Source organism: Bufo gargarizans, unplaced genomic scaffold (assembly GCF_014858855.1).
Source record: "Bufo gargarizans isolate SCDJY-AF-19 unplaced genomic scaffold, ASM1485885v1 original_scaffold_1134_pilon, whole genome shotgun sequence".
NCBI classification, from domain to species: Eukaryota; Metazoa; Chordata; class Amphibia; order Anura; family Bufonidae; genus Bufo; species Bufo gargarizans.
The window spans coordinates 53,055-73,707 of NW_025334248.1; the positions used below are offsets into that span (position 1 = coordinate 53,055).

General features: G+C 50.5%; 1 protein-coding gene across 4 annotated transcripts; it reads left to right on the forward strand.

Annotated features, from left to right (window-relative positions):
• Nucleotides 1-2,773: 2,773 nt before the first annotated feature.
• Nucleotides 2,774-19,811, forward strand: LOC122922995 (gastrula zinc finger protein XlCGF26.1-like). 4 transcript variants are annotated; one of them, XM_044273783.1, is made up of 4 exons: nucleotides 2,774-2,817; nucleotides 6,733-6,824; nucleotides 17,262-17,415; nucleotides 17,485-19,811. In XM_044273783.1, exons 2-4 carry the CDS (start codon nucleotides 6,764-6,766, stop codon nucleotides 19,058-19,060), a joined length of 1,791 nt encoding a protein of 596 aa, XP_044129718.1. In that variant the 5' UTR covers nucleotides 2,774-2,817; nucleotides 6,733-6,763; the 3' UTR covers nucleotides 19,061-19,811. The 4 variants fall into 4 exon arrangements, 3 of the variants coding, with proteins under 3 accessions (XP_044129718.1, XP_044129715.1, XP_044129717.1); XR_006387221.1 differs by lacking the exons at nucleotides 17,262-17,415; nucleotides 17,485-19,811 and adding an exon at nucleotides 6,961-7,018; XM_044273780.1 differs by having other exon boundaries at nucleotides 17,262-19,811.
• The last annotated feature ends 842 nt before the right edge of the window (nucleotides 19,812-20,653 follow it).

Genomic DNA, 20,653 nt, shown 5'->3' on the forward strand with positions numbered 1-20,653 from the left:
GAAATTGGAGTGAAGATGTAGGCCAGCCTGAACCTCCACGGTATTGACAGTGCATCTATTGCCACCGGGTTTTCCTCCCTGTAAAGGGAGGAATACCTCTCCACCTTGGTGTTGAACCTCGTTGCCATGAGATCGATCTCTGGCACGCCCCACCTGAGCCTTATCTCCTTGAAGACCTGCGGATGAAGTGACCATTCTCTGGTTGGAAGACCTCGGCTCAGACGATCCGTGATCACATTGTGAACTCCGCGAATGTGAACAGCTGATAAATGGGTGAGGTTCAGTTCTGCCCAATCCAATAGTTCAATTCCATGTAGCCCTTCACCCAGTCTAACACGTCATGGACTGTCGGTTCCTGCTGGGGGAGTGCTTTGGCCCTACAGGGCTGCATCGGGAAAATGCATAGCTGTCTTCCAGCACAATCTGGCAATCATGGCATTGCAGGTGACGTCTTTTGCCAGTATTCTTTCTGCTGGGCTCCTGATCACCGTCCCCGGTAGAAGACATGGCTGCAATACAAGAAATAGAATTAAGTGCAAAAAAAAGACAATTATCAAAAAACCTCAGTATCTTTACCCAGAAGATCCTAACAAGATCTAAATTGCAAACCGCAAGAAACCAGAACTCACAAGAACAAGAACTTGCAAGCAAAACTGCAACCGCAACAAATCTCAAGAAAAACAGATTCAAGATAAATCTGCGCTTCAGGAGACCAAACTGGGATAAGCCCCAGCTTTAAGTAGACCTAACTGGCGCCAAAAGCTCACACACAGACCGACATCTACTATCGGCCGGCCGGCCGGAGGAGGGAAGTGACATCACATGACAACACTTCCCCAAGATGGCGGCGCCCAGCTGCTCACGCGGGACACCGCTACCGCATGGGGACAGCGCCAAGCGAGGCACTCCTGCAGAGGTGAGTGCCTAGAGCAAGAGACCACCCCCGGCCTCAGCACAGTCAGGACTAGGGTTGCCACCTTTTCTTCAAGCCAAACCCAAACAGAAGAGAGAGAGGGCCCCCTTCCGGGCCCCACCTCCTGCCACTCCCATGCCCTGCCTCCAGCCATGCCCATGTCCCGCCTCCACCCCTGGTCGCTGTCGCACCGCGATCGTTACGCCCCTGATCCCATCACTACAGAAATACAGCGTCCCATACCTGTTACATCCAGTGACGTCTTTGATGTAGATGTTCTCTTTCCTCATCTTCTCCTTTCAGACCAGACACCATTTTGTCGCCATTTTTCATCTCTGCAGTTTGACAACAACAAAAAAAAGAATCTTAGATTACTACTTTTCCATCATCCTCCCATCTTCTGGACAAATCATCCTACTACCCCCAATACTATACTGCAGAAACAGATGAACCCCCTGATAATACTAGTACCACACAGAGCCCCCCATATATAATACCCCTTCTTTGTGGCCTCAGTAGAAGCCCCCAAATAATGTGCCAGTAAGAAGTGCCCCCGATAAATGCCCCCCCATGTGTCAGTAAGAAGTGCCTCTTTTCTCCCCCAATATGTTACAATATAAGGTGCCTCTCCCCCCCTTCCCCCATATGTGGCAGTATAAGGTGCCTCTCCCCCCCTTCCCCCATATGTGGCAGTATAAGGTGCCTCTCCCCCCCAATATGTGCCAGTATAAGGTGCCTCTCCACACCCTTCCCCCAATATGTGCCAGTATAAGGTGCCTCCCCCCCACCCCTTCCCCCATATGTGCCAATTTCAGGTGCCTCTCTTCTCTAAAAAAAACAAAAAACGTTTGCTTACCTCCAACGATGCGATGCAGCCTCTTCCCGACCTGTGCACCGCGCTGTACGGCTCAGGCGGCGTGATGACGTCATTGCGCCGCCTGCACCGGCCTCTGATAGGCTGCAGGCACAAGGCCCGCAGCCGATCAGAGGTACAGGGGAGGGAGACGCCTCAGCACAGCCGCCTGTATCGCGGTCCTGAGGACGGCGATACAGATCACTATGGAGATGAGCGCTGCCACAATGGAAGCGCTCATCTCCCTGTGCCCCGCCGCCATCATTCACAGCTGATCCTGTGCCCAGGTCTGAGAAAGGCTTGTACCCGGACTGTCCGGCTCATTCCCGTATGGGTGGCACCCTAGCTCAGGACGCAACCGAGCGTCCCGACCAGAACGGCGTCGAGAGCTCTGTCCACTAAAAGAGACAAAAGAACCACCACCCCGCCGAAGAAACGGAGGAGGGGGGACCACAAGGGCCTGGGGTGACGCCCTCTCTCTATTGGGGGACGGAGGGCGTTGATTTAGTTTTAATTTATTAAAGCTCCCACCCGTCCTAACCAGTCCAGGGGCAGAACGCCCCATCTGTGCCGCTGGTCAGGACATGAGGCAACACTTCGGTCACTCGGTCTCTGAAGGTTCTCCATCACTGTCACAGGTTCTCATCCTAGAAATGAAGCCCCGCCCCCTCCGGTCACATGGCAGTGACGTCACCGAATGTCCTGCATCGCCTTTCTCCATGGTTGAGCTCCGCCCCTTCCTGTTTGGTCACATCTCTTCTTACTACTCCGCCCCGCCCTCACTGATCACATGACTGTAACTTCATCATAGGACCTATACCAGCACATCTCTACTGTAATGCTCAGCTCCGCCCCTTCCGATCACATGATAGTGACATCGCAAAGGTCCTGCACACACTTCACTGCACTACTGAGCTCCTCCCCTTCCTGCTCTGGTCACATGACAATAATGTCACCGCATTGTGTGTGGTCTAGGCTGAGGGGCGATAGTTGTAGGCGGGGCCAGAGGAGAAGCTGCCCCCGGCCGCCATGATGGAGGCTCCCCTCCCAGGTAACAGGAGCTGCGGACGGGTCCGGGCTGACACTGCTGGATGTGCGGGAGATTCCTGGCGGCTCCGCCCCCTCACGTGACTCATCACAGGTTATTGACTACTTCCTCTGTGCAAAGCTGAGCACCGCCCCTTCCTGCTCTGGTCACATGACAGTGACGTCACCGCAGGCCCTGTACTACCAACTGTCTGCACTGCTGAGCTCCGCCCTTTCCTGCTCTAGTCACATGACGATGACGTCACCGCAGGTCCTTCCGCTCTCTGTCTCCATGGAGGATCTGCCCCTGGCCGCCATGATGGAGGCTCCCCTCCCAGGTAACAGGACAGGAGCTGTGGACGGGTCTGCTCCGGGCGGACACTGCTGGATGTGCGGGGAGATTCCTGGAGGATCTCAGAGGCTTCTGGACCTGGGATCTTCTGCCTCCTGTGGACACAGTTCACACTCTGTGGTTCTTGTTTGTACTTGTCCGTGTACTGCATGTGACCGCCAGTGAGGAGACGTGTCCGTGTACTGCATGTGACCGCCACTGAGGAGACGCGTCCGTGTACTGCATGTGACCGCCAGTGAGGAGACGTGTCCGTGTACTGCATGTGACCGCCACTGAGGAGACGTGTCCGTGTACTGCATGTGACCGCCAGTGAGGAGACGTGTCCGCGTACTGCATGTGACCGCCACTGAGGAGACGCGTCCGTGTACTGCATGTGACCGCCACTGAGGAGACGTGTCCGCGTACTGCATGTGACCGCCACTGAGGAGACGTGTCCGTGTACTGCATGTGACCGCCACTGAGGAGACGTGTCCGTGTACTGCATGTGACCGCCAGTGAGGAGACGTGTCCGCGTACTGCATGTGACCGCCACTGAGGAGACGTGTCCGCGTACTGCATGTGACCGCCACTGAGGAGACGCGTCCGTGTACTGCATGTGACCGCCAGTGAGGAGACGTGTCCGCGTACTGCATGTGACCGCCACTGAGGAGACGCGTCCGTGTACTGCATGTGACCGCCACTGAGGAGACGTGTCCGTGTACTGCATGTGACCGCCAGTGAGGAGACGTGTCCGCGTACTGCATGTGACCGCCAGTGAGGAGACGTGTCCGCGTACTGCATGTGACCGCCACTGAGGAGACGTGTCCGCGTACTGCGTGTGACCGCCACTGAGGAGACGCGTCCGTGTACTGCATGTGACTGCCACTGAGGAGACGCGTCCGTGTACTGCGTGTGACCGCCACTGAGGAGACGCGTCCGTGTACTGCGTGTGACCGCCACTGAGGAGACGTGTCCTGCATGTGACCGCCACTGAGGAGACGCGTCCGTGTACTGCATGTGACCGCCACTGAGGAGACGTGTCCGCGTACTGCGTGTGACCGCCACTGAGGAGACGTGTCCATGTACTGCGTGTGACCGCCACTGAGGAGACGTGTCCGTGTACTGCATGTGACCGCCAGTGAGGAGACGTGTCCGCGTACTGCATGTGACCGCCACTGAGGAGACGTGTCCGTGTACTGCATGTGACCGCCACTGAGGAGACGCGTCCGTGTACTGCGTGTGACCCCCACTGAGGAGACGTGTACTGCATGTGACCGCCACTGAGGAGACGTGTCCGTGTACTGCATGTGACCGCCAGTGAGGAGACGTGTCCGCGTACTGCATGTGACCGCCACTGAGGAGACGTGTCCGTGTACTGCATGTGACCGCCAGTGAGGAGACGTGTCCGTGTACTGCATGTGACCGCCAGTGAGGAGACGTGTCCGCGTACTGCATGTGACCGCCACTGAGGAGACGTGTCCGTGTACTGCATGTGACCCCCACTGAGGAGACGTGTCCGTGTACTGCATGTGACCCCCACTGAGGAGACGTGTCCGTGTACTGCATGTGACCCCCACTGAGGAGACGTGTCCGTGTACTGCATGTGACCCCCACTGAGGAGACGTGTACGTGTTCTGCATGTGACCCCCACTGAGGAGACGTGTCCGTGTACTGCATGTGACCCCCACTGAGGAGACGCGTCCGTGTACTGCGTGTGACCCCCACTGAGGAGACGAGTCCGTGTACTGCATGTGACCGACACTGAGGAGACGTGTCCGTGTACTGCATGTGACCGCCACTGAGGAGACGTGTCCGTGTACTGCATGTGACCGCCACTGAGGAGACGTGTCCGTGTACTGCATGTGACCGCCACTGAGGAGACGTGTCCGTGTACTGCATGTGACCGCCACTGAGGAGACGTGTCCGTGTACTGCATGTGACCGCCACTGAGGAGACTTGCATGTGACCGCCACTGAGGAGACGTGTCCGTGTACTGCATGTGACCGCCACTGAGGAGACGTGTCCGTGTACTGCATGTGACCGCCACTGAGGAGACGTGTCCGCGTACTGCATGTGACCGCCACTGAGGAGACGTGTCCGTGTACTGCATGTGACCGCCACTGAGGAGACGTGTCCGTGTACTGCATGTGACCGCCAGTGAGGAGACGTGTCCGCGTACTGCATGTGACCGCCACTGAGGAGACGTGTCCGCGTACTGCATGTGACCGCCACTGAGGAGACGCGTCCGTGTACTGCATGTGACCGCCAGTGAGGAGACGTGTCCGCGTACTGCATGTGACCGCCACTGAGGAGACGCGTCCGTGTACTGCATGTGACCGCCACTGAGGAGACGTGTCCGTGTACTGCATGTGACCGCCAGTGAGGAGACGTGTCCGCGTACTGCATGTGACCGCCAGTGAGGAGACGTGTCCGCGTACTGCATGTGACCGCCACTGAGGAGACGTGTCCGCGTACTGCGTGTGACCGCCACTGAGGAGACGCGTCCGTGTACTGCATGTGACTGCCACTGAGGAGACGCGTCCGTGTACTGCGTGTGACCGCCACTGAGGAGACGCGTCCGTGTACTGCGTGTGACCGCCACTGAGGAGACGTGTCCTGCATGTGACCGCCACTGAGGAGACGCGTCCGTGTACTGCATGTGACCGCCACTGAGGAGACGTGTCCGCGTACTGCGTGTGACCGCCACTGAGGAGACGTGTCCATGTACTGCGTGTGACCGCCACTGAGGAGACGTGTCCGTGTACTGCATGTGACCGCCAGTGAGGAGACGTGTCCGCGTACTGCATGTGACCGCCACTGAGGAGACGTGTCCGTGTACTGCATGTGACCGCCACTGAGGAGACGCGTCCGTGTACTGCGTGTGACCCCCACTGAGGAGACGTGTACTGCATGTGACCGCCACTGAGGAGACGTGTCCGTGTACTGCATGTGACCGCCAGTGAGGAGACGTGTCCGCGTACTGCATGTGACCGCCACTGAGGAGACGTGTCCGTGTACTGCATGTGACCGCCAGTGAGGAGACGTGTCCGTGTACTGCATGTGACCGCCAGTGAGGAGACGTGTCCGCGTACTGCATGTGACCCCCACTGAGGAGACGCGTCCGTGTACTGCGTGTGACCCCCACTGAGGAGACGAGTCCGTGTACTGCATGTGACCGCCACTGAGGAGACGTGTCCGTGTACTGCATGTGACCGCCACTGAGGAGACGTGTCCGTGTACTGCATGTGACCGCCACTGAGGAGACGCGTCCGTGTACTGCATGTGACCGCCACTGAGGAGACGTGTCCGTGTACTGCATGTGACCGCCACTGAGGAGACGCGTCCGTGTACTGCATGTGACCGCCACTGAGGAGACGTGTCCGTGTACTGCATGTGACCGCCACTGAGGAGACGTGTCCGCGTACTGCATGTGACCGCTCAGAGGGCAGCAGGGTGAACTCCACTCTAATCCACCCGCAGGTTCCTGTTCTCCTCTGCCGCATTTCAGGATCCACAAGAGGATTTACAGAGATGGCGGATGACAGCAGAGTTCCTCCTCCTGTTTGTGGCGCTCAGTATTGTATTCAGTCTGTGTGTTATCTCCTATAGGTTCTGACTCCAGGAGAAGTCCCCCCGAGAGATGTCCCCGTCCTCTGTATTCCCAGGACTGTCCAGAGGAGAAGCTCCCAGAGAACCATCAGGTAGATGGAGCTGAGCCCTATACACATCTATATAGGGGGGTCCTGCAGTCATAGAGGGGTCATAGATGGTGGGGGTCTCTTATGTGGATCTGTTAGATTTCCCACCTGTCTGCTGTATTGTCCTGAATTGTTACAGATGACAAATCAGGGGGAAGATGTGACCGATATTAAAGTGGAGGATGAAGAAGAGCGGATGATGGGCGATCCCCCGTGTAAGAGTGAGGTGGAGGAGGACATTCCAGGAGATGTGACCACGGGTATGGAGTAATGAATGGAGGAAGGGAATTGGGAGGTTTCTTCAGATGAGGCTCCACCTTAGAGCTGCAGTAAAGGAGCCCTCCGGGCAGTGACCCCTGTGTTATGTGCAGGAAATGCAAAGATATCTGTACAAATAGATCATCGATGCTGTAGAATATAAAATGCAGATCCCTGTGAATGAGATGAATGGAGGAGGAGGAGCGCGTCTGTATGTTATAAGGAGGGGGAGCGCGTCTGTATGTTATAAGGAGGAGGAGCGCGTCTGTATGTTATAAGGAGGGGGAGCGCGTCTGTATGTTATAAGGAGGAGGAGGAGCGCGTCTGTATGTTATAAGGAGGAGGAGCGCGTCTGTATGTTATAAGGAGGAGGAGGAGCGCGTCTGTATGTTATATGGAGGAGGAGCGCGTCTGTATGTTATAAGGAGGAGGAGGAGCGCGTCTGTATGTTATAAGGAGGAGGAGGAGCGCGTCTGTATGTTATAAGGAGGAGGAGGAGCGCGTCTGTATGTTATAAGGAGGAGGAGGAGCGCGTCTGTATGTTATAAGGAGGAGGAGGAGCGCGTCTGTATGTTATAAGGAGGAGGAGGAGCGCGTCTGTATGTTATAAGGAGGAGGAGGAGCGCGTCTATGTTATAAGGAGGAGGAGGAGCGCGTCTGTATGTTATAAGGAGGAGGAGGAGCGCGTCTGTATGTTATAAGGAGGAGGAGCGCGTCTGTATGTTATAAGGAGGAGGAGGAGCGCGTCTGTATGTTATAAGGAGGAGGAGGAGCGCGTCTGTGTGTTATAAGGAGGAGGAGGAGCGCGTCTGTATGTTATAAGGAGGAGGAGGAGCGCGTCTGTATGTTATAAGGAGGAGGAGGAGCGCGTCTGTATGTTATAAGGAGGAGGAGGAGCGCGTCTGTATGTTATAAGGAGGAGGAGGAGCGCGTCTGTATGTTATAAGGAGGAGAGGAGCGCGTCTGTATGTTATAAGGAGGAGGAGGAGCGCGTCTGTATGTTATAAGGAGGAGGAGGAGCGCGTCTGTATGTTATAAGGAGGAGGAGGAGCGCGTCTGTATGTTATAAGGAGGAGGAGGAGCGCGTCTGTATGTTATAAGGAGGAGGAGGAGCGCGTCTGTATGTTATAAGGAGGAGGAGGAGCGCGTCTGTATGTTATAAGGAGGAGGAGCGCGTCTGTATGTTATAAGGAGGAGGAGGTAGTTAAGGAGGAGGAGGAGCGCGTCTGTATGTTATAAGGAGGAGGAGCGCATCTGTATGTTATAAGGAGGGGGAGGAGCGCGTCTGTGTGTTATGAGGAGGAGGAGCGCATCTGTGTGTTATGAGGAGGAGGAGCGCGTCTGTATGTTATAAGGAGGAGGAGCGCGTCTGTATGTTATAAGGAGGAGGAGCGCGTCTGTATGTTATAAGGAGGAGGAGCGCGTCTGTTATAAGGAGGAGGAGCGCGTCTGTATGTTATAAGGAGGAGGAGGAGCACGTCTGTATGTTATAAGGAGGAGGAGGAGCGCGTCTGTATGTTATAAGGAGGAGGAGGAGCGCGTCTGTGTGTTATAACATACAGACGCGCTCCTCCTCCTTATAACATACAGACGTGCTCCTCCTCCTCCTTATAACATACAGACGCGCTCCTCCTCCTCCTTATAACATAGACGCGCTCCTCCTCCTTATAACATACAGACGCGCTCCTCCTCCTCCTTATAACATAGACGCGCTCCTCCTCCTTATAACATAGACGCGCTCTTCCTCCTTATAACATAGACGCGCTCCTCCTCCTTATAACATAGACGCGCTCCTCCTCCTTATAACATAGACGCGCTCCTCCTCCTTATAACATAGACGCGCTCTTCCTCCTTATAACATAGACGCGCTCCTCCTCCTTATAACATAGACGCGCTCTTCCTCCTTATAACATAGACGCGCTCCTCCTCCTTATAACATAGACGCGCTCCTCCTCCTTATAACATAGACGCGCTCCTCCTCCTTATAACATAGACGCGCTCCTCCTCCTTATAACATAGACGCGCTCCTCCTCCTTATAACATAGACGCGCTCCTCCTCCTTATAACATAGACGCGCTCCTCCTCCTTATAACATAGACGCGCTCCTCCTCCTTATAACATAGACGCGCTCCTCCTCCTTATAACATAGACGCGCTCCTCCTCCTTATAACATAGACGCGCTCCTCCTCCTTATAACATAGACGCGCTCCTCCTCCTTATAACATAGACGCGCTCCTCCTCCTTATAACATAGACGCGCTCCTCCTCCTTATAACATAGACGCGCTCCTCCTCCTTATAACATAGACGCGCTCCTCCTCCTTATAACATAGACGCGCTCCTCCTCCTTATAACATAGACGCGCTCCTCCTCCTTATAACATAGACGCGCTCCTCCTCCTTATAACATAGACGCGCTCCTCCTCCTTATAACATAGACGCGCTCCTCCTCCTTATAACATAGACGCGCTCCTCCTCCTTATAACATAGACGCGCTCCTCCTCCTTATAACATAGACGCGCTCCTCCTCCTTATAACATAGACGCGCTCCTCCTCCTTATAACATAGACGCGCTCCTCCTCCTTATAACATAGACGCGCTCCTCCTCCTTATAACATAGACGCGCTCCTCCTCCTTATAACATAGACGCGCTCCTCCTCCTTATAACATAGACGCGCTCCTCCTCCTTATAACATAGACGCGCTCCTCCTCCTTATAACATAGACGCGCTCCTCCTCCTTATAACATAGACGCGCTCCTCCTCCTTATAACATAGACGCGCTCCTCCTCCTTATAACATAGACGCGCTCCTCCTCCTTATAACATAGACGCGCTCCTCCTCCTTATACATAGACGCGCTCCTCCTCCTTATAACATAGACCGCTCCTCCTCCTTATAACATAGACGCGCTCCTCCTCCTTATAACATACAGACGCGCTCCTCCTCCTTATAACATAGACGCGCTCCTCCTCCTTATAACATACAGACGCGCTCCCCCTCCTTATAACATACAGACGCGCTCCCCCTCCTTATAACATACAGACGCGCTCCCCTCCTTATAACATACAGACGCGCTCCCCCTCCTTATAACATACAGACGCGCTCCCCCTCCTTATAACATACAGACGCGCTCCCCCTCCTTATAACATACAGACGCGCTCCCCCTCCTTATAACATAACATACAGACGCGCTCCCCCTCCTTATAACATACAGACGCGCTCCCCTCCTTATAACATACAGACGCGCTCCTCCTCCTCCTTATAACATACCGACGCGCTCCCCCTCCTTATAACATACAGACGCGCTCCTCCTCCTCCTTATAACATACAGACGCGCTCCTCCTCCTCCTTATAACATACAGACGCGCTCCCCCTCCTTATAACATACAGACGCGCTCCCCCTCCTTATAACATACAGACGCGCTCCCCCTCCTTATAACATACAGACGCGCTCCCCCTCCTTATAACATACAGACGCGCTCCCCCTCCTTATAACATACAGACGCGCTCCCCCTCCTTATAACATACAGACGCGCTCCCCCTCCTTATAACATACAGACGCGCTCCCCCTCCTTATAACATACAGACGCGCTCCTCCTCCTCCTTATAACATACAGACGCGCTCCTCCTCCTTATAACATACAGACGCGCTCCCCCTCCTTATAACATACAGACGCGCTCCCCCTCCTTATAACATACAGACGCGCTCCCCCTCCTTATAACATACAGACGCGCTCCCCCTCCTTATAACATACAGACGCGCTCCCCCTCCTTATAACATACAGACGCGCTCCCCCTCCTTATAACATACAGACGCGCTCCTCCTCCTCCTTATAACATACAGACGCGCTCCTCCTCCTTATAACATACAGACGCGCTCCCCCTCCTTATAACATACAGTGTATATATTTGCCATGTTGATTTTGGGAGAGTTTGCAGATGGGGGCACTTTAACAGAACATGGTGAACCCCGATATTAGTTTTTATAGATCTCTTTAGTTAAAGCACACGATGTGAGATCTTCTGCAGGACCATTCCAGGTCCCCACCATCATCAGTGCTTTCTGAATTTCACTGTTAGCATGAAGTCTCCTTTGTTTCTGCTCATCCTCTTTTTGGAGAAAATGGAGGTCACATAGCCCAGATGTGTGCAGGTGTACGTGTGAGAGGTATCCGTATGTGGATCCGCTGCGCCGCTTGAACAGGTTTGGCTTAGGGCTACTCCTAAGGTAGTAAGTGACTTCCCTGGTATTATTGACCCTTTATCCTCTGTACAGGCCACTACCACTGCGGTTGACCCCCGGGCATCAAGAGACACTGGTGTGGTGTACAATGTGAGCAGGCGCAGTTCGGGGTAGGCTGAGTTGATGCAATCCAGTAAACAGTCTGAGGTCAGGGCAGGCAGATCAGGCCTAGAACGAAGATCAGGCAGAGGTCAGATCAAGCAGTAAAGGGTGAAATCCAGGAAAAAGGCAGAAGTTGGTACACAGGTAGACAAATGTGTAATAACATACCTTTGCAGGACACAAGCAGACTAGAATCTATTGCTTAGGCAGCCTAAGTACCCCGGGGTAGCCAGCCATTGGCAGGGGAGGAATAGGGGGGGGGGGGCATGCTCTGGAAATTTGAGAGGTGGAGGGAGTGCACATGGTCTACATGTAGAGAGAGGCCTAGCTGGAAAGAAGGGGCCTGCATGGAAAGATAGAGGTGATGTGCCGGCCAGCCTCCAGAAAGAAGGAGAGAGGGGCCAGCGGGTCATCATCTGGTCAACAGAGCCGGTGAAGCGAGCTGCTGTAGCAGTACCTTCCAGCCCTCTCGTCTTCGATGATTGAAAACATTTCTTCGAAAGCAGCGGTGCCGATAGATTCAGAAAGAATATAGAATCGGATCTTCTCAGAGTGAAGAAATCCCACCTGAAGGGTCATGGGCCTTGTATACTATATGCTGTCCAATAGAGGAACTTCGTTGACAGACACTAAAGAGTTCGGTAACTATGCGCGGTACATTTACTATATTGGGTAACCAAGGCCTGATGTAGGAACTGACCTGCCGAACTGGAATCCTTCAAGGTCTGTTCAGTAAACCAGACATTATGATATGACAAAGTCACAAGAACAGATAACTTTGTAGAGACGGTTATCTTGCCCGGGATAATCTCTCCAACTGGAGATTAGGGACTGGAGTCCTTCACATAGTGGCCTCTGCCCCTGCAGTACATGTACAAATTGTCATTGTGCCTGTGCTGGGGCTATTCCTCTGACAGCCTGGTTCTTTCAAACTGCATGGACTCCTGGGAAGGAGTCGAAGGAAGCATGGGCTTCTGGAATGTGGGTGCCAGTTTGGAAGTTCTCCTCTCTGCTGTCTTCCTAAGGGGCTTCCTAAACATAAGATTACCATAACTGGGATATCGGATCATCCAGGGTTGCAGGTACATCCTAACCTGCCAATTGGACTTTATTACGCCCTGAGACACCCTCCCTAAAGGCAGCCATCTGGGTCTTATAGTTCCAGAACATCTCCGAGGTGGGGGTACAGAACTGTATTGCTTATTGTCCTACAGTAAGTGTGCCCCAGCATAGTCACAGTGAAGTAGAGTTAGCAGAAGCTGTCCAACCAGGTTTTTCAAATACCTTACAGAAAGTAAAAAGAAAGTCTCAAGGATTATAAGTCAGTGGGTCATCCTGCTCCCAAAGAAGAGTGGCCCAGGCTACTGCCTCTCCAGATAGAAGGGACAACAGGAAGGCAATATTGGAATGGTCAATAGAAAACTGGACATGTCACCTTGTTACATTCATTGGGCGTGGAACCACTGTTTCAACCAACTGTTTTGCCTTTGGTCTAAACTTAAGGGTGTTTTTCCTGGCAGTCCCCTGGGATTCACGCTTTATTCCCTGTACAGGGATCTGGTGGGGCGGTACATTGTGCCGCACTGTGGTATCTGGTTCTGCTGGGGCGGTATATTGTGCTGCACTGTGGTATCTGGTTCTGCTGGGGCGGTATATTGTGCTGCACTGTGGTATCTGGTTCTGCTGGGGCAGTATATTGTGGTGCACTGTGGTATCTGGTTCTGCTGGGGCGGTATATTGTGCCGCACTGTGGTATCTGGTTCTGCTGGGGCGGTATATTGTGCTGCACTGTGGTATCTGGTTCTGCTGGGGCAGTATATTGTGCTGCACTGTGGTATCTGGTTCTGCTGGGGCAGTATATTGTGCTGCACTGTGGTATCTGGTTCTGCTGGGGCGGTATATTGTGCTGCACTGTGGTATCTGGTTCTGCTGGGGCAGTATATTGTGCTGCACTGTGGTATCTGGTTCTGCTGGGGCGGTATATTGTGCTGCACTGTGGTATCTGGTTCTGCTGGGGCGGTATATTGTGGTGCACTGTGGTATCTGGTTCTGCTGGGGCGGTATATTGTGCTGCACTGTGGTATCTGGTTCTGCTGGGGCAGTATATTGTGCCGCACTGTGGTATCTGGTTCTGCTGGGGCGGTATATTGTGCTGCACTGTGGTATCTGGTTCTGCTGGGGCGGTATATTGTGCTGCACTGTGGTATCTGGTGCTGCACTGTGGTATCTGGTTCTGCTGGGGCAGTATATTGTGGTGCACTGTGGTATCTGGTTCTGCTGGGGCGGTATATTGTGCTGCACTGTGGTATCTGGTTCTGCTGGGGCAGTATATTGTGCCGCACTGTGGTATCTGGTTCTGCTGGGGCGGTATATTGTGCTGCACTGTGGTATCTAGTTCTGCTGGGGTGGTATATTGTGCTGCACTGTGGTATCTAGTTCTGCTGGGGCGGTATATTGTGCTGCACTGTGGTATCTGGTTCTGCTGGGGCAGTATATTGTGCTGCACTGTGGTATCTGGTTCTGCTGGGGCGGTATATTGTGCTGCACTGTGGTATCTGGTTCTGCCGGGGCAGTATATTGTGCTGCACTGCGGTATCTGGTTCTGCTGGGGCGGTATATTGTGCTGCACTGCGGTATCTGGTACTGCTGGGGCAGTATATTGTGCTGCACTGTGGTATCTGGTTCTGCTGGGGCGGTATATTGTGCCGCACTGTGGTATCTAGTTCTGCTGGGGCGGTATATTGTGCCGCACTGTGGTATCTGGTTCTGCTGGGGCGGTATATTGTGCTGCACTGCGGTATCTGGTACTGCTGGGGCAGTATATTGTGCTGCACTGTGGTATCTGGTTCTGCCGGGGCAGTATATTGTGCTGCACTGCGGTATCTGGTTCTGCTGGGGCGGTATATTGTGCTGCACTGCGGTATCTGGTTCTGCTGGGGCGGTATATTGTGCTGCACTGCGGTATCTGGTTCTGCTGGGGCGGTATATTGTGCTGCACTGTGGTATCTAGTTCTGCTGGGGTGGTATATTGTGCTGCACTGTGGTATCTGGTTCTGCTGGGGCGGTATATTGTGCTGCACTGTGGTATCTGGTTCTGCTGGGGCAGTATATTGTGCTGCACTGTGGTATCTGGTTCTGCTGGGGCGGTATATTGTGCTGCTGCACTGTGGTATCTGGTTCTGCTGGGGCGGTACATTGTGCTGCACTGTGGTATCTGGTTCTGCTGGGGCGGTATAATGTGCTGCACTGTGGTATCTGGTTCTGCTGGGGCGGTATATTGTGCTGCACTGTGGTATCTGGTTCTGCTGGGGCGGTATATTGTGCTGCACTGTGGTATCTGGTTCTGCTGGGGCGGTATATTGTGCTGCTGCACTGTGGTATCTGGTTCTGCTGGGGCGGTACATTGTGCCGCACTGTGGTACTTCTCCTGTCCCTGCCTACTTCTGTTGCCTGCCGTCTGTCAGTTTGGACCTACCTACAAAATGGGGCCACTTTAAGAGCTTCATAGAAACGGATTACGGTATGTTTAGATTTTTTTCTGCCGTAATTTAGTGTATATTCTATGCTGAATCGATGATCTGTTGTTTTTAAAGGGAATTCCACCTTGTAGATATTTCCACAACCATGTAGCTAAAAACGACTTACCGTTCCCGTGCACAGATTCGCTCCATTGATTTGGGCTGACCCCACAGGCAGATCCACTATATTCAGAGTCCGAGAGTCAGACTTTCCAAGGCCAATACAAAGAAAAAGGAGACATTCCTGCTGAATCCACTGCTGACACAAAAACTACAGGTCCTTCTAAAAAAAATTAGCATATTGTGATAAAGTTCATTATTTTCTGTAATGTGCTGATAAACATTAGACTTTCATATATTTTAGATTCATTACACACAACTGAAGTAGTTCAAGCCTTTTATTGTTGTAATATTGATGATTTTGGCCACAGCTCATGAAAACCCAAAATTCCTATCTAAAAAAATTAGCATATCATGAAAAGGTTCTCTAAACGAGCCATTAACCTAATCATCTGAATCAACTAATTAACTCTAAACACCTGCAAAAGATTCCTGAGGCTTTTACAAACTCCCAGCCGGGTTCATTACTCCAAACCGCAATCATGGGTCAGACTGCCGACCTGACTGCTGTCCAGAAGGCCATCATTGACACCTCCAGCAGGAGGGTAAGACACAGAGAGACATGTCTGAAGGAATAGGCTGTTCCCAGAGCGCTGTATCAAGGCCCCTCAGCGGGAAGTCTGTGGGAAGGAAAAAGTGTGGCCGAAAACGCTGCACAACGAGAAGAGGTGACCGGACCCTGAGGAAGATTGTGGAGAAGGAGCGATTCCAGACCTTGGGGGACCTGCGGAAGCAGTGGACTGAGTCTGGAGTAGAAACATCCAGAGCCACCGTGTACAGGCGTGTGCAGGAAATGGGCTACAGGTGCCGCATTCCCCAGAAACAGCGGCAGAAGCGCCTGACCTGGGCTACAGAGAAGCAGCACTGGACTGTTGCATGTCATTCGGAAATCAAGGTGCCAGAGTCTGGAGGAAGACTGGGGAGAGGGAAATGCCAAAATGCCTGAAGTCCAGTGTCCAGTCCCCACAGTCAGTGATGGTCTGGGCTGCCATGTCAGCTGCTGGTGTTGGTCCACTGTGTTTTATCAAGGGCAGGGTCAATGCAGCCGCTATCAGGAGATTGTGGAGCACTTCATGCTTCCATCTGCTGAAAAGCTTTATGGAGATGAAGATGTCATTTTTCAGCACGACCTGGCACCTGCTCACAGCGCCAACACCACTGGTAAATGGTTTACTGACCATGGTATTACTGGGCTCAATTGGCCTGCCAACTCTCCTGACCTGAACCCCATAGAGAATCTGTGGGATATTGGGAAGAGAAAGTTGAGAGATGCAAGACCCAACACTCTGGATGAGCTTAAGGCCGCTATCGAAGCATCCTGGACCTCCATAACACCTCAGCAGTGCCACAGGCTGATTGCCTCCATGCCACGCCGCATTGAAGCATCCTGGGCCTCCATAACACCTCAGCAGTGCCACAGGCTGATTGCCTCCATGCCACGCCGCATTGAAGCATCCTGGGCCTCCATAACACCTCAGCAGTGCCACAGGCTGATTGCCTCCATGCCACGCCGCAGTGAAGCATCCTGGGCCTCCATAACACCTCAGCAGTGCCACAGGCTGATGGCCTCCATGCCACGCCGCATTGAAGCAGTCATTTCTGCAAAAGGATTCCCGACCAAGTATTGAGTGCAGAACTGAACATAATTATTTGAAGGTTGACTTTTTTTTTGTATTAAAAACACTTATTTTTTTATTGGTCGGATGAAATATGCTAATTTTTTTTAGATAGGAATTTTGGGTTTTCATGAGCTGTGGCCAAAATCATCAATATTAAACCAATAAAAGGCTTGAACTCCTTCAGTTGTGTGTAATGAATCTAAAATATATGAAAGTCTAATGTTTATCAGCACATTACAGAAAATAATGAACTTTATCACAATATGCTAATTTTTTGAGAAGGACCTGTATATCTAAATCTGCATGTGTGTTTCCAGCCTACGGCTAGATCCACATGACCATGTTCTGGACGTCATCCATATTATGCACGTGTCGCTGCCTGACTGCGGATTTAATGACATGAACGGACATGATGCTATGAGTTCAGGTTAGATATACCCGAGGTCCGGTCATGTGCATGCAACAGGGATGAACAATACGTCTGTAATATGCTCATGTGAATCCGGCCTCATCGGAATGCTATGATGTTCTCCACTATATTGTTTGAAGATCAAATCACAACATCCTTTTTTAATCTTAACAGAAAATCCTGGTACGAAGACTGAAGGAAACGTCATATTATCTCTAGATTATAAAGTAGAAGATCAGGATATCATGCAACGCTCTATAGGAGAAAACCACGTTACCTGTATTACACATCCAGGACCTCACAGTGCAGATCCATCACATAATCCTCATAATCATGGGAAACCTCCTGACCAATCACAGCTTGTTGCCACAAGTCCAGATCCATCACATAATCCCCCTAATCATGAGGAACCTTATCCTGACCAATCACAGATTCTTAACACAAGTCCAGATCTATCATATAATCCTCCTAATCGTGGGAAACCTTCTCCTGATAAGTCACAGATTGTTACAAGTATCGGGTGGAAAAGGAGTAAAAGATTTAAATGTATAGAATGTGGAAAACGGTTCACATATTGGTCAGAGCTTTCTGTACACAGAAGAAGTCACACAGGAGAGAAGCCAAATTCGAGTTCACAATGTGTGAAATCAATTATTAGTAATAAAGTTCTTTTAAATCTTGCAAGAATTCACAAAGGGAAGAAGTCATATTCATGTTCAGAATGTGGGAAATTCTTTGTGAATAAATCATCTCTTATAAACCATGAGAAAAGTCACAGAAGAGAGAAGCCGTATTCATGTTCAGAATGTAGGAAGTGTTTTATCAGTAAATCAAGTCTAGTTATACATGAGAGAAGTCACACAGGAGAGAAGCCATATTTATGTTCTAAATGTGGGAAATGTTTTACCCAGAAAGCAACTCTTGTTAAACATAAAAGAATTCACACAGGAGAGAAGCCATTTTCATGTTCATATTGTGGGAAGTGCTTTACAAATCAGTCACATCTTGCTAGACATGAGAGAATCCACACAGGAGGGAGGCCGTATTCATGTTCAGAATGTGTGAAATGTTTTACCAGGAAAACAAGCCTTGATCAACATATAAGAATGCACACAGAAGTGAAGCCATATTCGTGTTCAGAATGTGTGCAATGTTTTACCAGGAAATCAAGCCTTGATCAACATATAAGAATTCACACAGGAGAGAAGCCATATTCGTGTTCAGAATGTGGGAAATGTTTTACCCAGAAATCATCCCTTGTTAAACATAACATAGTTCACAAAGGAGAAAAGCCATTTTCATGTTCACATTGTGGGAAACGCTTTACATATCAGTCAACGCTTACTAGACACGAGACAATCCACACAGGAGAAAAGCCATATTCGTGTTCAGAATGTGGGAAATGCTTTACACAGAAATCAGATCATCTAAAACATGAGAGAATTCACACAGGAGAGAAGCCATTTTCATGTTCAGATTGTGGGAAGTGCTTTACAAATCGGTCACATCGTGCTAGACATGAGAGAATTCACACAGGAGGAAAGCTGTATTCATGTTCAGAATGTGTGAAATGTTTTAACAGGAAATCAAACCTTGATCAACATATAAGAATTCACACAGGAGAGAAGCCATTTTCATGTTCAGATTGTGGGAAGTGCTTTGCAAATCAGTCACATCGTGCTAGACATGAGAGAATTCACACAGGAGGAAAGCTGTATTCATGTTCAGAATGTGTGAAATGTTTTAACAGGAAATCAAACCTTGATCAACATATAAGAATTCACACAGGAGAGAAGCCATATTCGTGTTCAGTATGTGGGAAATGTTTTTCTCTGGTTGGAAATCTTGTTAAACATAAAAGAATTCACACAGGAGAGAAACCATTTTCATGTTCAGATTGTGGGAAGTACTTTACAAATCAGTCACATCGTGCTAGACATGAGAGAATCCACACAGGAGGGAGGCCATATTAATGTTCAGAATGTGGGAAATGTTTTACCCAGAAATCATCTCTTGTTAAACGTAACATGGTTCATAAAGGAGAGAAGCCATTTTCATGTTTAGATATCAGTCAGAGCTTACTAGACACGAGAGAAGTCACACAGGAGAAAAGCCACATTCATGTTCAGAATGTGGGAAATGCTTTACACAGAAATCGGATCTTCTAAAACATGAGAGAATTCATGCAGGAGAGATGCTGTATTCCTGTTTAAGATGTGGGAGAAGTTTTGCATATAAAACAGAGCTTTTAAAACATGAGGGAAATCACATAGGATGGAAGCCATATTCATGTTCAGAATGTGGGACATGTTTTACCAAGAAATCAAGCCTTGATCAACATAAGAGAATTCACACAGGAGAGAAACCATATTCATGTTCAGAATGTGGAAAACACTTTATACGTAAGTCACATCTTGCTAGACATGAAAGAATTCACACAGGAGGGAGACCGTATTCATGTTCAGAATGTGGAACGTGTTTTACAAGTAAATCAGATCTTCTAAAACATGAGAGAATTCACACAGGAAAGAAGTTATATTCATGTTCAGAATGTGCAAAATGTTTTACCAGAAAATTAAATCTTGATCAACATAACAGAATTCACCCAGGAGAGAAGACATTTTAATGTTTTATGTTAAAATAATATTTTACAATGAAATAAAATTTTGTAGAAACCGGAATTCTGTTGGGAATGTGTCAAATATTATTAGACAAAAATATAAATAATAAAAATTCTGATATCCATCTTAGGCTAGTTTCACACTAACATTTGGGAGATCGGGCAGGCTGTTCCAGCAGGGAACAGTCTGCTGCATCTTTCTGGATTCAGCATTGCTGGAGATCTGGCTGCACCCTGGCAGGTATGCTGAGAATCGGCTGTACTAAAACTGCCATGCAGCAGTATTTCTCCAGCTGGTTCTCAGCATATTCTAATAGGAATACGTGGTGGGCCCTCCTTCACTTTGCACTTTGGGACCTGCACCTATCTGACAGTAGGGGCATATCCTAGCGATATGTCTCCAATGTCTGAGGTGAGACAAACCCTTTAATATTCTGATATCAGATTTGTGCTCATTCACATGTACCCTGAGGGGGCGAGATGTTTGCCCAATATAAGCCTTGACACACAGGCACTTTAACATGTAAATGACACTTTGTCTACTGTAAGGGTAGTAACCGTACATCTGAATTGTTGTTCCCCTAGACGGGGATAATCTGTGTCATCCTGGATAATACTTGTGCGGTTTTGGTTAGATGAAAAGTCTCAAAAATTTAGAGAACAGGTTTCATAAGACGCCGTATGGGGGATTATCGAGAGGGGAATTTGAAGTCAGTTCTGTGTCTGCATTGGCACTCGGTGCATCTTTAAACCTGACACTTCTGTGTTGAATGCTGCTCCATTTTCCTTACGCCACCCTCTGGAAGAGATCGGGTGTGTGGTCCCATCCTAAAGGCCGCACCATCCTCAAATATACATTTTCTGGATTCTTAGTGACTTCTGTCAGCATTGTGGTGCAGCTTCATCAGGATGGGAATTTCTGAAGTCAATTCTCCTTAGGGTACTT